The sequence below is a fragment of the Onychomys torridus genome, chromosome X, assembly GCF_903995425.1.
Source record: "Onychomys torridus chromosome X, mOncTor1.1, whole genome shotgun sequence".
In the NCBI taxonomy this organism is placed as follows: domain Eukaryota; kingdom Metazoa; phylum Chordata; class Mammalia; order Rodentia; family Cricetidae; genus Onychomys; species Onychomys torridus.
Window position 1 is genome coordinate 23,351,674 of NC_050466.1, and position 16,476 is coordinate 23,368,149.

Sequence of the window (16,476 nt, forward strand, 5' to 3'; positions counted from 1 at the left end):
CTAACATAGCACATTTGAGACCCTATCTCAAATGAAATGTCTCCATTTTGAACTATTTCAGCCAATAAAGAGGGAAAGGTAGATAAGACATCTAGATTTCTTTCTCTCTCTCTCTCTGTCTCTCTGTCTCTGTCTCTGTCTCTCTCTCTCTCTCTCTCTCTCTCTCTCTCTCTCTGAACATAAAAGGGTCACTACTGGGGGAGGATTGCAGACAGACAGAAGAGAGAATGATTGGAGTTGAATGTGGAATTAGAACATCTTCATTTTAAGACATCTAATAAAAAAATTCACCATCTGTCAATGGCTGGTCACATCATAAAAACAGACTACAAACATTATGTCCCAGCTACTGATAAAAAAAATACACCACCCCAGAGGAAACAGAATGTCAAAGAAATACTGCATTCTCATCTTCACTGCTATCTGCTACAAAGTAAGACAATACAAAAAAAAAAAAAAATTAACGGTAATTGCAGATGAAACAAGAATGGCAAAGAGGTGGTAACTACTGAACTACATCAAACTAGAAAACGTGCAACCTACAATAAAACAAAACAATCAAAACAGCAAAAAGGCAACACAGAGGATGAGAATTAATATATTATTGTGAATAGGAGTATCCCTTATCTATAATGCTTAGAACCAAAACTATTCCAGAACATATCTCAGTTCAGAATATTTTCATGTACCTAAGATGTCTGAGGACAGATTGAAGTATAACACAAAATTCATTGTTTCCTACATACCTTACATATATATCCTGACAGCAATTCTTTAATAATTCATTTGTATTTTATGGACACTGGTGTTTTGCCTACATGTATGTCTGTGTGAAGGTATCAAATCGCCTGGGACTAGAGTTACAGACAGCTGTGAGCTGCCATGTGGGTTTTGGGAATTGAACCCAGATCCTCTGGAAAAGGAGCCTGTGCTCTCTCCAGTCCCCCTTACAGTAAGTTTTTAAAGATTCGTTTTTATTTGTGTATGTTTATACTAGTGTATACCATGTTCAGGTGCCTGTGGAGGACAGAAGGTGCCAGAGATCCTCTGGAGCTGGAGTTACAGGCAGTTGTAACCTGCCCACCACAGGTGCTAGGACCTGAACTCAGAACCTCTGCAAGAGCAGTTAAGTGCTATTAACTGCTAAGTCATTTCTACAAAACCCTAACAATAATCTTACATAATATTTTAAAATTTTGTACATTCTACAAAGTTTACTGTACAGCAGACAAGACATTTGTCATTTTACTCCTCTATAGGTGTTATTGTAGCTGAAAGGGAGGAACGGGGGAGGGGGGCTTGTGTCCTTTCAACCTGTCAGTTATGGAAGTTTCTACCTGTGGTATCTCAGTGCTCAAGAAGTTCTGACTTTGGAACATCTCCAAGCTCAGCTTATGAGTGTCCAACTCATCTGCCCTCCCTCCTTTTCAGAAGAATCATCACTCTTATGCTCATAAGCACATTTGTCCTTACATTCGATTGCTTTTGCTCTTAGCAGCAGCACTTTCTCCCCCATACACACACTCTGGGTGATCTCACCCACTTCTAAGGCAGTAAAGTAATTCTTATGTGTATCTATCTCCAATTTTATCTCCACACCAAATCATATTTACAACTGCTACTGGATTTTTCTGAGAGCTTGGTAGACATGCTAGACAAAAAAGTACTCGACCCTAAAATCTTGGACATCATCTTTCAGCGTAGCTGCAACCCAGAGACTATCTAAATAAATATTACTCATTAAGAATAAAATCCTGACTTCATTCATTGTTAATTTATGTAATTCTAGAACACAGGGTTAGAGTATAGTCCAGTGGGAAGCCACTTCTTAGCATGCATCAGGCCCTGGGTTCAACCTCCACCACCTACAAAAAAATATTCCTGAGCTCTGAACTATTCAGTTTCTTTGAGATATGCATTCCACTGGCTCTGCCTCTAGAGTGCTGGCCTAGCTTTGAATTTGGGGAACAGAGTATCTTAGCATTCAGTCCAGGCTGGCCTGGGACACTTGATCCTCCTGCCTCAGTGTCACAAGCACTGAGATTCCAAGTATGCAGTATCACATCCCATGCTGCCCTTTTTTAAATGTCTTTTAGATACTCTGATAAAATGATAAGTTTGCATAAAGAATTCTGCTCAACATTTAAGTATTAACAGTTGTGTGCATAGAAACTACTTGTACATCTACTTTTTTTCTCCGACAGGGTCTTCTTATTTAGGGTTGAATAGTAGTCACTATGTAGCCTAGACTAGCCTCTAATTCAATGTAATTCTCTCACATCAACCACCCAAAGTGCTGGGACTATAGATAGTCACCAACATTCAACAGTTGTTTTTAATTGTAAGCTTAACTATCTTGTTTTTACAGAACACCATTTTTTTTCCACTTGAAAACAACTAACAAGTTATGACTACTGAGGAAAACAACAGAGCATTAATTCAGTGAAAAATATTTCCAAGTGGCCAATGTATGATGTTATAAAATGACACATGGATAAAAGATCTACTGGAAATGAAAGAGAAATAAAGTGGATTTTATTTACAATGTATCAAAATGTTACTGTTTGGGGGGGGGTATATGTTTTAGGAGTTTCTGGTTTAGTTTCTTTAACTTTTTTGTTTGGGGGTATTGGGAAGGCAGATTCTCACTACACTGCTCTAGCTGGCACAGAGCTGTATAAACCAGGCTGACCTGGAACTTACAACAGTCCTCCTGCCTCTGCTTCTTGAGCACTGGCTTTACAGGCATGCACCACCACCATACCTGGCACTAAAGTAGTTTAAACTACCACTCGGGGTATAGGGAGAAAGGATCACCTGAGCCCTTGAAATCTAGACCAGCCTGAGCAAAAAAATTAAAAGCAGAGCCAGTGAGGTGATGACTAAGCATAGGAGCTGAGTTCAGTCCCTGGAAAGAGAAAACTGACCCTCCCACACACATACAAAGTGAGAGAGAGAGAGAGAGAGGGGGGGGGGGGAATGAATGAGAATTTTGACAGGATATCAAACAACAATATGCATAATTACAAAAAAAGTCTAATACAATTGTGCTGCCCTTGCCAACTATTTAACTGTATGAGGCTAGATTTTCTTCATAACCTCAAGCACAACAATCTATTATTATCCCTAACTCACAATAAAAACCAATGTCAGGTTAAAAAGAAAAAGACTGAAAAATGAAGGGCTGGCAAGATGGCTTAGCAGATAAAGGCTCTTGCCACCAAGTCTGAGAATTTGAATTTAATCCAAGGAACCTACACAAAAGTGGAAGGAGAGAAGTGACTCCACAAGGCTGTTCTCTGACCACCACATGCATGCAATAGCTCTCTCTCTCTCTCCTGCCATACAGATTCACATACACAATAATAATTTTTAACTTTACATCAAAATGAAAAGAACCTGGGTGTCAGCTGAGCTGTGGTGGGGCACACCTTTAATCCCAACACCTGAAAGGCAGAGGCAGGCAGATCTCTGTGAGTTTAAGGCTAGCATGGTCTACAAAGTGAGTTCCAGGACACACAGGGCTACACAGAGAAACCCTGTCTGGAGAACCTGAGTGTCGTTAATACCAACACTCCTGAGGTGGAGGCAGGATAACTGCCTTGACTTTGAGGCCAGACTGGCCTACACAGGGAGTTCCCGAGTAGATTACAGGTCAAGACCCCATTTTGAAAGTAAATTAACTTCCTAAAGTAATATAGGACACCTTAATTAACCTTGGAGTCAAAAAGGAACATTCCAACACTCACAGGACTGAGGCAGGAAGATTGCCTTGAGTTCCAGGAAAGTCTGGACTAGCATGAAACCCTGCCTCAAAAAAAAGGGGGTGGGGGGGTGGGAAAGGGAAACATTAAGTAAGCACAAAGTGTACTAATATAGCAAATAGTGGATAAATGTGATGACATTAAAATGAATCATTTGTATTCATCACAAGTCACCACTAATCCCAAGTGTAGTGGCAGATGCTAATCATTAAGTTCACCCTGGGCTATATAGCCAGACCCTATCTCAGAAACAAACAATAAAAAGATCACTATTAAGCTAGGCAGTGGTGGAGCACGCCTTTAATCCCAGCACTCAGAGCCAGCCTGGGCTACAGAGTGAGTTCTAGGAAAGGCTCCAGAGCTACACAAAGAAATCCTGTCTCAAAATACCAAAAAAAAAAAAAAAATCACTATTAGCCAGGCATGATGGCATATTCTTAGCACATATTAGCACATGGAAGGGTGAGGAAGGAAAATTTGTCATGAGTTAGAAGCCAACCTAGGCTACACAGAGTTCCAGGACATCCAGAGCTACACAACCAAGACCAAACCTCAAAAAAAAAAAAAAAAATGGTTACGGTCACTGTTAAGATTGAATATGTTCTTAGTACATATAACACACAAACAACATGAATGAAGCACCTCAAGAGAGCAAAGAAAAATTAAATTGAAACACAAACAAAAGACATAAAGATCTTCAAAAGGATAAATCAGAACTTCCAAAGACCAATACTGTATTAAAATGATGCTCAATGAAAATATAAGCCACAATGATGTATAACTGCATACAAATCACACTAGCTTTTTCTAAATTTTTTTGATGCTCTTATTTTTGAAACAAGGTTCCAAGTTGTCCAGGCTAACCTTGAATTCCTGATTCTCCTGTCTCAGATTGACCAATCTTCAAATCCTCATTACTATGTGACATTAACTTTTAAAAGTTGGGTATGGTGACACATGCCTATAAACCCAGAATTTATGAGGTGAAATATAGAGGACCAAAACATGAATGTCAAAATAATGATTACCACAGAGGAGGTAAAGAGAGAGATCAGAAAAAGAGGTTATGTTACCCTGATGGCAATGTAAAATAGGTGGTATATGCCTTTTGGTTTGGTTTGGTTTGGTTTGGTTTGGCTTGGCTTGGCTTGGTTTGGAGACAGGGTCTTCAGTAACCTTAGCTGGCCTGGAACTCACGAAATAGATCAAGCGGGCTTTGAACTCAAAGAAATTTGCATGTCTCTGAGTGCTAGGATTAAATACATGTCATCCAGCCTAGCTGTCAAATTGCTTTTTGACAATAGGTCTGCTTCAAATAGGTCAAATTCAAGACTCTGTTTTAGTCTCTGAATGTTGGTTTACAGGCATTTACCCCTGTATCTGACTTGCATTTGAACTGTATAATTCTCTAAGCTCTGCACATTAGTATTTAGGAACTTCTCTACAGTTTTGCTCATTTCACGATTTAGAAAAAAAAACTTACAGGTCAACATTCTTTGAGATATCTCAATATGTAGCCTTGACAGGCCTGGAATTTACTCTGTAGACTAGTCTGTCTTTGAACTCACAAAGGTCTGCCTGTCCCTGCCTTCTGAGTACTGTGATTAAAGGCATGCACCACCATGCCCAGTCATGCCAACCTTTTAAAGTGGAGGAAGAGAACCAATGAATTCCTATTACAAGAATTTCTTCCCTTCTTTTATGAGAATTTCAGGAGTACTATATTTACATCATTTCCATCCTACCCTTTCTCACCTCCAACTCCTGCGCCCCCTCCACTCCCTCTCAAATTTATAAGTATGCCCCTGGCATATGCAAAGCCCAGAGTTCAATCCTCAGCACTGGAGGAATAAGTTTATGATTCTGTCTATACAGCGTATCCTATACTAACATGGTGCCACAATACCATCACCTACAGAAATTATCTATGCTGAAATTATAAAAATTATCTATTAGCACATTTTGACACCTTGCCACTCTGTATCATATATTTGGATACTCCATTTGTTGGTTAGAAAAAGACAACAAAATAAACACCTGCTGGTCCACAATTCACTTACAAACTTTTTTCTTTGCTGTTGTGCTACTGGGGATTGAACCTAGGGCCTTGCATGAGCTAGGCCAGCACTCTATCAATAGGATGATGCATCCTTACCCCTCTTCTGTTTTCTTCTCTTTTGACAATCTGGCCAAGTTTACCAAGCTAGCCTGAAAGTCACTCTGTAGCACAAGCAAACCACAAAAATGATTTTCCTGCCTCAAGTAACACCAATCCCAACTACAAAATTTTCAAAATTAAGAATAAAAGGCCAATGAAAAGAAATTACTAATTAAATCTGCATAAAATTTGAAAATCAGTGGTTAAGAGCACTGGCTGCTCTCCCAGAGGACCTGGGTTCAATTCCCAGCATCCACATAGCAGCTCCCAACTGTCTCTAACTCCAGTTCCAGGGGATCTGACACCTTCATACCAACACACATAAAACTTTAAAAAAATTTATTCAATTAGTAAAGAATACCAGACAAGGCTAGCAAGATGAAGGCTCAGTGGACTAAGACCCTGTCTCAAAAACAACTTGCCAGTAGAGAGAATTTTCATGTATTCTCAGTACTAAGGAAAAATAATCTGAGGCAGCGCTTCTCAACCTGTGGGTCATGTATCAGATATCCTACATATCAGATATTTACATTATGATTTATAACAGTAGCAGAATTATACTTATGAAGCAGTAACAAAATAATTGTATGGTTGGGTGTGGGAGCCTGCACAGGTTTCCTAGTGAGAACTTACTCAGGGACAGAGAATCTGAGCTTGCTTTTACCCAGCAGGGTTGCATAACGACATGATTTGGTCATGGGCATGTTTACCAGGTATTTGGAAGGGTCTACACTTGGCTATACCTTGTGCTTTGACTTAGCAAGGGGGAGGTCTTTTGCCCCGCCCCTTGGCATTGTAAAAAAAGGCCCTTTTGAAGCCTGGTGGTGGTGGGGGCTGCCTTTAATCCCAGCACAGAGGAGGCAGAACCAGGCGGATCTCTGTGAGTTCGAGGCCAGCATGGTCTACAGAGCGAGATAGATCCAGGACAGGCACCAAAACTACATAGAGAAACCCTGTCTTGAAAAACAAAAAAACAAAAACAAAAAAAGCCCTTTTGAATAAACTTCAAGACTGGTATGTATTGACCCAGGCCCTCTCGAAGCTATCCTGTGTTTCTGTCTCTCTCCTCCACCTAAGAACTCTTCAAAAGGTAGGAGTGGGCTCCCACAGTTGGGTGTTAGCACGACATGAGGAACTTTATTAAAGGGTCGAAGCATTAGGAAGGCTGAGAACCACCTCAGATACTGAGATGATGGATATGCCAATTACCCTGGTCTGAAGATTACACACTGTATACATCTATTATTTTTGGGGAATTTTTGGGTTTTGGTTTTTGAAACAAAGTCCACATAACCCAAGCTAACCTTAAACTCATTATGTAGCTAAAGCTGGCATTGAACTCCTGATCCTCCTGCCTCCACTTTCCAAACATTGAGGGTACTCAGCTTTGTATACATGTACAGAAAACTCACTGTAGTCTGAGGATGTGGCTCAGCTGACCTAGTGATCACCTAGCATGCATAAGCCTTGGATCTGATTCCCAGCAGCACACAAACCTGGTAGGGTGGTGACAAACACCTGTAATTCCAGAGCTTGGGAGATGGTAGCAGAAACATCAGAAATTCAAGGTCAACCTGAGTTATAACAATAAGCTGAGGACAGCCTTCAAAGCATGACATGTTGAAGGGAAAGGTAGGAGGGAGGGAAATTAAAAAGAAAAAAGAAATTGGAACCAGCCGTAACACTTCACACACTTGAAATCCCAAGCCCTTGAAAGACAAAGACAAGGTTGACACAAGTTCAAGGCCAGCATGGAATACTGTAAAGTCCTGTCTAAAAAGGGGAGGATATAGAAATGTTATTTCTCCTTCTTATGACAAATGTATTTGTTCCCTCACATTTTCGACAGCTTCATCTTCTTCTACTTTCAGCAATGTTTTTTCAATATGCCTCCCAATGATTGAGGAAGGATTGTGTCAGTGTTCCACACTCCTACCTAAGGTACAGTCATCATTACATAACTAAGAAATAATTGAAATGTCATTCCATATTACCAGTCCCTAGGCCGCAAGCACATTTATTAGCCTGCAGATAATATTGTCATCATAAGCTATTAATTAGCACCTCAAAGATTTGTTCAAATTGTGTACAAAATCATTAATGGGTTATCATATTCAGGCGATTCACTTGCATAACAGATATGTGTGTTGCCTTACTATAAAATGGGAATTCTTTATATACTAGAAGACCAAAAACAACCAGTAGAAATTTTCCCATGATAAGAACTGCAGATTTAGCCAATAGGGAACCCTGAATACAAGTAATCCCAGAACTTAAAACCTGAGACAAGGAGATGGAAAGTTCAAGGCTGACTTTGGATATAGGAGTACCCAGTCTCAAAAAAATATTTTCAGGTATAGATTTAACTATGTTCTTCCTAAGTAATCCACTAACAGTAAACAAGCAAGTACACTTAGAAGTAATTGGTTCTGAATGTTGCATGTCTTAGCTGTCGACCACTTCTAGAAAACTAACCTACATTACAGAAGAATGACAAAACGACCTTAAACTTATTCAAATGCTCTATCTCAGGTCAAAAATCAGGTCACTTCTCTCTCTTAATATCTGACTTTACCAGTTTTTCTACTTTACAAACAGTTTTATGCCTTTATGAAAATGCTGCCTCAACTCCCTGAGAACAAAGATCTGTGAAAATCTGAATGAAATGAATTATGTTCTTCTCATTCAGAAGTATATTGTGAATGCTTCTTAACATGAGTATTTAGCTACATCTTACTTCCTCCCCATTTTTTTCAGCAAGAAGGAAGCACAAACAAGCCTGAATTACTTATGCTCACAGCTTGAAAGCTTGCTTCACACAGAAAAGACTGATGGTCACCTATGCTTCACTTAGCTGTTTGTTGTTGTGGTGGTGGTTGTTGTTAAAGCAAAGTGCTTCCGCTATTATCAATGCTATAACAAAAATATTATCCTCAAAAATGAATACTAGGACAAAACCATTTTACCTTGTGGAAACATGCAGTTATCAAGAAAGCAAGAAATGTTCTAAAACACAAATTAATAAAAGCTCTACCCTTCTAAGTAGGAAAAATCAGTTACATTAATGGCACTCACTCCATTTCAGCATTATAAAATAATTTAGCAAACAAAACGTAGTAACTTAATAAATTCCTAATGTTGCATCAACATTTTCTAAAGAATGAATTTCTATTACTAGAAAAACAGATCAAGATTTACATTTAGTTCATGAATACAATTAAAATATGAAATCAAATTAGAAAAGGTTTCAGGGCCAGAGATGTAGCTCAGTTGTTAGAGTGCTTGCCAATGTATGAGGCCCTGGGTTTGATCCCCAGTGCTACATAAAGTAGGTGTGATATCATGGGTCCATAGCTACCCTTGCACTTGAGAAGTGAAGGTATGAGATCAGAAATTCAAGGTCATCCTCAGCTACACAGACAGTTCAAGGCCAGCCTGGAATACATGACACCCTGTTTCAAAAAAAAAAAAGTTTAGGGGCTGGGGACAAAGCACTTAGGACACCAAAAAGGAGAATTACCAGGAGTTCTAGGCCAGCTTAAACTACGCAAGTTCCAGGCATACCCAAGCTCCTTAAGAATTACTGAATAAAACAATTACCTTTAGGAGTCCTCTACTGTTCTGATAACCTCTTGGGAAAAAAATCATGTTACAAGTTTTATCATTTTTTTTAAAGACTTAAGATTTCTTTTTGGTGTATGCATGTGTGTTTAAATATGTGCACCATGAGCATTGCATGCAGGAGCCTGCAAAATTAGAAAAGGGTGACACATCCCCTGGAACTGCAGTTGTGGGTAATTGTGGGCCCCCATCCTAGAGCTGGAATCCCCAGTCCTTAGAGCAATAAGTGTTCTTAACTGCTAAGATAGCTCTTCAACCCCCAAAGATTTCTTTTTATTACTTTAATTATGTGTACTGTGTGCCTCTGAGTGTGTGCATGTCATGTATAGCATCCAAGGATGCCAGAGGTAATGAATTCCTTTGCAGCTGGAGTTACTACAACATGGACAATGGAAATAAAACTCTGATCTTGTGGAAGAGCAGTCCATGTTCTCACACTGAGCCATCTCTCTAACCCTAGATGTTCTATAATTATCATTTAAAAATATTTTGGACTGGGTGGTGGTGGCACACTCCTTTAATCCCAGCACTCGGGAGGCAGAGGCAGGTGGATCTCCGTGAGTTCGAGACCAGCCTGGTCTACAAAGCAAGTTCCAGGAAAGACGCAAAGCTACACAGAGAAACCCTGTCTCAAAAACCAAAAAAAAATTTTTTTTGGTGGGCCAGAGAGGTGTCTTAGTGGATAAAGGGTCTTGCTGCCAAGCTTGATAACCTGAATTCAATCCCCTGGTCCCACATGGTGGAAGGAAAAAACCAATTACCACAAATTGTCTTCTGACCTCCATCCTAGCATGCACAATTGTGCACACACATACAACTTTAAAATGTTAAAAATAAGTGACAACTTTAAATGTATATATACATATACATATATACATATAATCTCTAGAAACTAATAGTGTATAGGAATGTGAGGGATGGACTGTTTTCTTTACCTAACAAAACTTATTTAAGTTTTTCTATCTAACAGACGGTTTTCATGGAGCACAGTTACATATTAAAACCTCTGGCAGTCATGAATTTGAAAGAGTAAAAAAAGAATTATAGGGAAGGGTTTGAAAGGAAGCAAGGGAAGGAGAAACGATGTAATCCCATTATAATCTCAAAAACTAAAAACAATTTTTCAAAGCTCTGGTAGTCCCTATGGTGGGGGACACAGTAAAAGAACGTTTTGAAGACCCCAGAAAAGGGTTACAGTTGTTAGCTGGAGAGTTGTCAGGGAAACTGCAGGCTAAAAGTCTCAGACAGAAGTAATGATATCTATAGCCACAAATTACCAGCGCAGCTTGAATAGGAAATCCTTCTTGTTTAGGACTGCCACAGGCACACTGTGCAAGAAAATACAGCTACTGATTAATACAGCAGAGTATCAATTAGATGTACATTCCTAAGGTCTCTGCCTTAGCACTGTCTTTTTATTATATCAGATATAATGTTCTGAGGATTGTGGTAGTGGTATCAGGAATAAAAAAATTAAGGAACGTTTCACTGAAAAAAATAAAATGCCCCAGTTTGGGCTGGGTTTTGGTGGTGGTGGTGGTGGTGGTGGTGGTGGTGGTGGTGGTGGTGGTTTGGTTTGGTTTTTGTTTTTTTTCTTTTTTTCAGTGCTGAAGATCAAACCGAGGGACTCTGAGTATGCTGTACAATTGCTTTACCTTTGAACTTATTTCAAGTATCATGCTGCTTTTAGCACTACAGACACTGTAACTCTCACCATAACTATATACTGGTAACATGCTACAGATAAAAAAACTTGACAACCTCATGAAACACAACTTTAAAAATACATTTTTAAAAGCTGGGCAGTGGGGCTTGGGGATTTAGCTCAGTGGTACAGCTCTTGCCTAACAAGCGCAAGGCCCTGGGTTTCAGTCCTGAAAAAAAAAAAAAAGCTGGGCAGTAGGGGTGTCCACCTAGTCCCAACACTTGGGAGGAGGAGGCAGGCGGATTTCTGAGTTCAAGGCCAGGCTGATATACATACTTACTAGTTCCAGGACAGCCAGGGTTACACAGAGAGATCCTGTCTCAGAAAAAAAAAATTTTAAAACATAATTTTATAAACCTATAAATGTATTCATTCTACCCTCACTTTTAACATTTCCAGTTGCTGTTTTATATTTAAGACACTATTTCCAAACAAAGAATTTTTGCATATATTTTCAATATCATTTGTTTTAACAAGATGAAAATGTTAATACCTCTAACATGATTTTTTTTAAACCCTCTAAAATTCAGCTATATGAAACAAAATTTCACATAAGGAAAAGAAGTCAAATACATGAAAACAAAGTACAGGATGGTGATGTGTTTAAAATATTTAAATAGTGACTTTTTTTTTAATTTCATTATGGCAGGGCCTGATAGTGCAGGCCTATGATCCCAGCCATTTGGGAGGCTGAAATGGGAAGGTTTCATGTTCAATGCTGGTCTGGGCAGCTGAACAAGACCCTGTTTCAAAATATAAGATTAAAAGGCTAAAGATATAATTCTATTTATACAGTGCTTGCCTTAGTATGCCATATGGCCTGGGTTCAATCCCCAGTACTGCATAAACTGGGTGTGGTCTTCTTAGAATTCCAGCACTGGGGAAATAGAGTGAAAATCATAAATTCAAATTCATTCTCAGTTATACAGCATTTTAAAGCCACCTTGGCATACATGAGACACTGTCATTAAAAAAGGAAGAAGCAGCAGCAGCCATCATCTGGCAGAGGTAGGGCATGCCTTTAATTCCAGCACTCAGGAGGATCTCTGTGAGTTCAAGGCCAACCTGGTCTACAGAGTGAGATCCAGGACAACCAGAGCTACACAGAGAAACCCTGTCTTGAAAAACGGAAAAAAAAAAAAAAAAGAAAAAGAAAAAAAAAGAACGAAAAAGAAAAATACAAAATGGCCTGGACATAAAGGAAAATGAAATCATGATATTTGTAGAAAAAACAGATAAAACAGGAAATCATGTATTTAAGCAAATTTTAGCAAAATAGATAATTTTGACTTAAATTTGCTAAGACTTAAATGACTAAGAAAGACAAATACCATGTTTTTAAGTGTACATATTGATATGCATAGGTCACAAAAGAGATGAGAGAGAAGGAGAGACATTAAGAGAAAGAAATGGGTTGATTAAGAATAGGTAATGAGCCGAGCAGTGGTGGTGAATACCTTTAGTCCCAGCACTTGGGAGGCAGGTGGATCTCTTGTGAGTTCCAGGCCAGCCTGGTCTACAGAGCTAGTCAGGACAGGCCCCTAAGCTACAGAGAAACCCTGTCTCAAAAAAACAAAAAAAAACAAAAACAAAACAAAACAAAACAAAAAGAATAAATAGGTAATGGAGGTCAGCCATGGTGGTGTATGTCTTTAACCCCAGCACTTACCAGCCTGTTCTACAAAGTGAGTTCCAGGCCAGCCATGGCTACATAGTGAGAGCTTGTCTCAAATTAAAAAGAAAAAAAAAAAAAGAGTAGATATGGAATAGATGTGACATGTGACATAAAAGCAAACTGTAGGACAACTTAGGAGAGGAAAGGTGACCAGCAAGAGGTCAGTAGAGGAAAGTAGTAAGGAGGAAGGCAGCAAACTAAAGTATAAGATACGTATGAAGATGTGGAATAAAACCTATTGCTTTGTATGCTAATGTAAATAATTTTGTGAAGGGCTGAAGAGACAGCTCAGTAGTAGTACTTGCCTAGTATGTATAAGGCCTCTAGGTTCATCTACCAGTAAGGCAAAACTTAAATAAAATAATTCATTATATTATATAGCTTCAGTTTGGGGGGTTTTTTAGGTATTTTTAATTGCGTGTGTGTGTGTGTGTGTGTGTGTGTGTGTGTGTGTGTGTGTGTGTGTGTAAAATACAGGCAAGAGGTGTTAGATCCCCTGGAGCTGGAGTTACAGACTATGAACTATGAACCATCAGTTGTGGGTTTTGAGAACTGAATTCAGGTTCTCTAGAAGCACAGTAAGAGCTCCTAACCCCAAGATATCTCCCCAGTCTATTAGCTTTGTTTAATTTTCTTTTAGCTTTTGTTTTGTTTGAGAAAAAATTTCACTATGTAGCCCCTGTTGACCTCAAACTCCTGGGATCCTCCTCATCCTCCCAAGTGCTAGGATTCCAGGTGTCAGCCACCACACCCAGTTATGCCATCCAACTTTAAATTCTCAGCTAGAATAGTGGTACATGCTTATAATCTTAGCACCCAGAAGAGCATTATAAATTCAAGGTCAGCATGGGCTGCAAGGTCATTGTCTCAGAAAATGAGATAAGTCCTCTTAATAGAACAGGAATTATATATATTTATATAATCATTAAGCTAATCACATTGATTTGGATCTACTATAATTCAAACCACATTCCACAAGCAATAAATACATACATGAAAATCCTAAGTATAGTTTTTAAGTAGCTCTTTTAACACTGGGTAGCATGGACCATGTAAAAATATATAAACTCAAAATTCCATTTTAACCAGATATTCTTGACTTCATACATCACTTAGTTTTACTCCAACCATTGCCAGTTAGAAGTGAAGCAGAACGCCTCCAATTCCTAATACTTATTTTAAAGTGGAAGTAAAAACATTAAACTATTAAAAAAAAAAAAAAAACAGCTGGGCCTGTGCATGTACCTCACTGATGGAGCACTTACTACCAAATACACACGCATGCACGCGCACGCACACACATACACACACAAAATCCACCTGGAGAAGGAGGCTAAGCAGCTCACAAACATGACCTTCATAATGAATAAATAGGTTTTAGACAGTAAATAACAATGAACTGGAGTATGAAGCTTTAGTTGAGTTGCTTCCCATCTTCCCTTCTCAGCACTCAAGGGGCCCGAGAGGTATTTGTTAAATAGCACATAAAAATTAAAAATGAATAAGCATCTTACATGTGAGACATACATACCTGTGAGTTAACAAAACACTAGGGCACAATAAGTATATGCTGGAAGGATGCTGAACCAAAAGAAATAAGAGATGTCATCGCTTTCCTTCAAGGACCTCTCAATTTATTGGCAAACTAGAGTATACACACATGAAGCCAGAGGCCAATTAATTGCTAACTAAAGAGGTAGAGCCTGTAAGTGCAAGAACTGTCCTGAGAAGTTTAAATATCTAAAAGCTGGAATAGTATTACTTTTAATAGCTATCACTTGAGCACTTACTATAAGCCAAGTGCTTTAAAGACATTTAGTCTTCACAACAATCCTTTGAGTAGAGTGCTTACTATTTCCAATTTACTCAAGGGGAAACAGTCAGAAGTGGTTAAGAATTTACCAAGGTCACTCAGCTAGTTAAGTGGGCTAAGCTAGCTGCTTATGCAGACAATCCAATTCTAGGATTCACACTGTTAAGTTCATGGAATAGCAAAGGGAGTTGTCGGCGGGAGTTAGTCATTTTACTAGAATAAGATCCTGCAATGCGTGTCTGGTGCTGTGTCTGGTGCTTCGGTCCTTTGAAGTAGCAAAGTTTCAGAGATTCCTATCTTCCCGCTAGCAACTGGGAACCTGACACTGAAGTGTAGGAGTGGAAGGAGACAACCCTAACAGCTAACAAGAATTAATCTCATTTAGGATTGACTACTAAGCTTCCAAAGCGATTCAGACGAAGACATTAGAACTTTTTTATTTTCAAATCAATGGTTAATTTTGCTATTTAAACGGGAAGTGGGGGTGGGGTGGGTACTTGGGGCGAGAAAACCTCTACCATGGCAAATTACCAGGCGGGGGTTACAAAATAAGTTTACGACTTACGGGGGGGGGGGGACATCGTAAAGTACTAAAATAAAAGCTTCTAGGGGGACCAGAATTAGCTACAGTTCCAGGCCAAAATGGGGTTTCATCAACATTTAATGATGAAAAGTTGAATCCAGCCCGAAGCCACTCAGAGGTGACATGCCGGTAGGGACTTGGCAAAAAGCGGCAATCCCTGCCACACTTCCCCCAAGGACTGCAGGGCCTGGGCAGTGCAAGCTGGCGCTCCCCAAGAAACCAGAGGTGCCAAGCCTGGCTGTCCCTGACGCCCCAAGCTCCTCGGCCACTGGCGGCGAGGAGCATAGAGTTCGGGACAGTTCGCCCTCCTAAGACTTCAGACATAGGAGAGGCCGGGCGCCAAACTGCGGGAGTCGCCTTAGGTGCAGAGTGATGAAATGGGACAGAGAGGAAAATGTCAAGTACGGACCCAACAGCCCCGGGCGCGAACCCACGGAAAGAACAGCAGCCAAGTGAGCTGAGGCAAAAACGAGAGACAGACAAAAAGAGACAGAGGAGGAGCACAGGGGGACCTGAAGGGACAAGACGGAAGTTCTGCTGAGAGACCAAAAGGAAGCAGGGCTCCGGTGGACCGCAGGGCTTCCCGGGAGGTCTGGGAAAGGAGGCGCTCGATGGAGAAGACCGGTCCCGTTCCTCCGGCAGTTCGAAACTCCTAACCAACAATCCCCAATCGTCACCCGGGTGGGGGAGGGGGCGCCGCTCCCCCTCCCGCCCCCATACCCCACTTCCGAATGTGGCCAACGCCCCAGCTTCAGCGTGCCCGGCGCCCGTGCCCAGCCCGAACACTCACAATTCGCCTCTCCCTGATTTCTCCCAGTTCTTTATCCACTCTGCGGGAACCACCACCGCTGCGGCCGCCATCTTCCCCTCACTAGTAACAGTGGCCCGGATGTGTAGCTCGCGAGCTAGGGGTCAAAGGGGAGCACCGCCCACGGGGAGTGACGGAAGCTGGGAGTTCGGTTTTAGATTTCCCGCCCCACCTACCTCCCCACCCAACCGTAGCCCCAGGCCTGGCTGACAAAGAGGTGTCAGACGCCGGTGGTCCCTTTCGCAAGTACCTGTCGGGACCGCGCCCTCAACAGTATCCGTGTTTTACTTAGCTTTAGAATAGGAAAAAAATAAATAAAAGAATTTTAAAAACGCCAGGCCCGGACCGC

General features: G+C 40.4%; 1 protein-coding gene across 2 annotated transcripts in view; it reads right to left on the bottom strand.

Annotated features, from left to right (window-relative positions):
• Thoc2 (THO complex 2) overlaps window positions 1-16,204 on the bottom strand; it is a 130,125-nt gene extending 113,921 nt beyond the window's left edge. The window contains exon 1 of one of the 2 annotated variants that reach the window (XM_036174012.1): window positions 16,110-16,204. In XM_036174012.1, coding sequence (XP_036029905.1) covers window positions 16,110-16,180 — 71 coding nt within the window. In that variant the 5' untranslated portion in view covers window positions 16,181-16,204. The remainder of the gene's footprint in view (window positions 1-16,109) is intronic. The other variant, XM_036174010.1, reaches the window with a different exon arrangement.
• Between the last annotated feature and the right edge of the window lie 272 nt (window positions 16,205-16,476).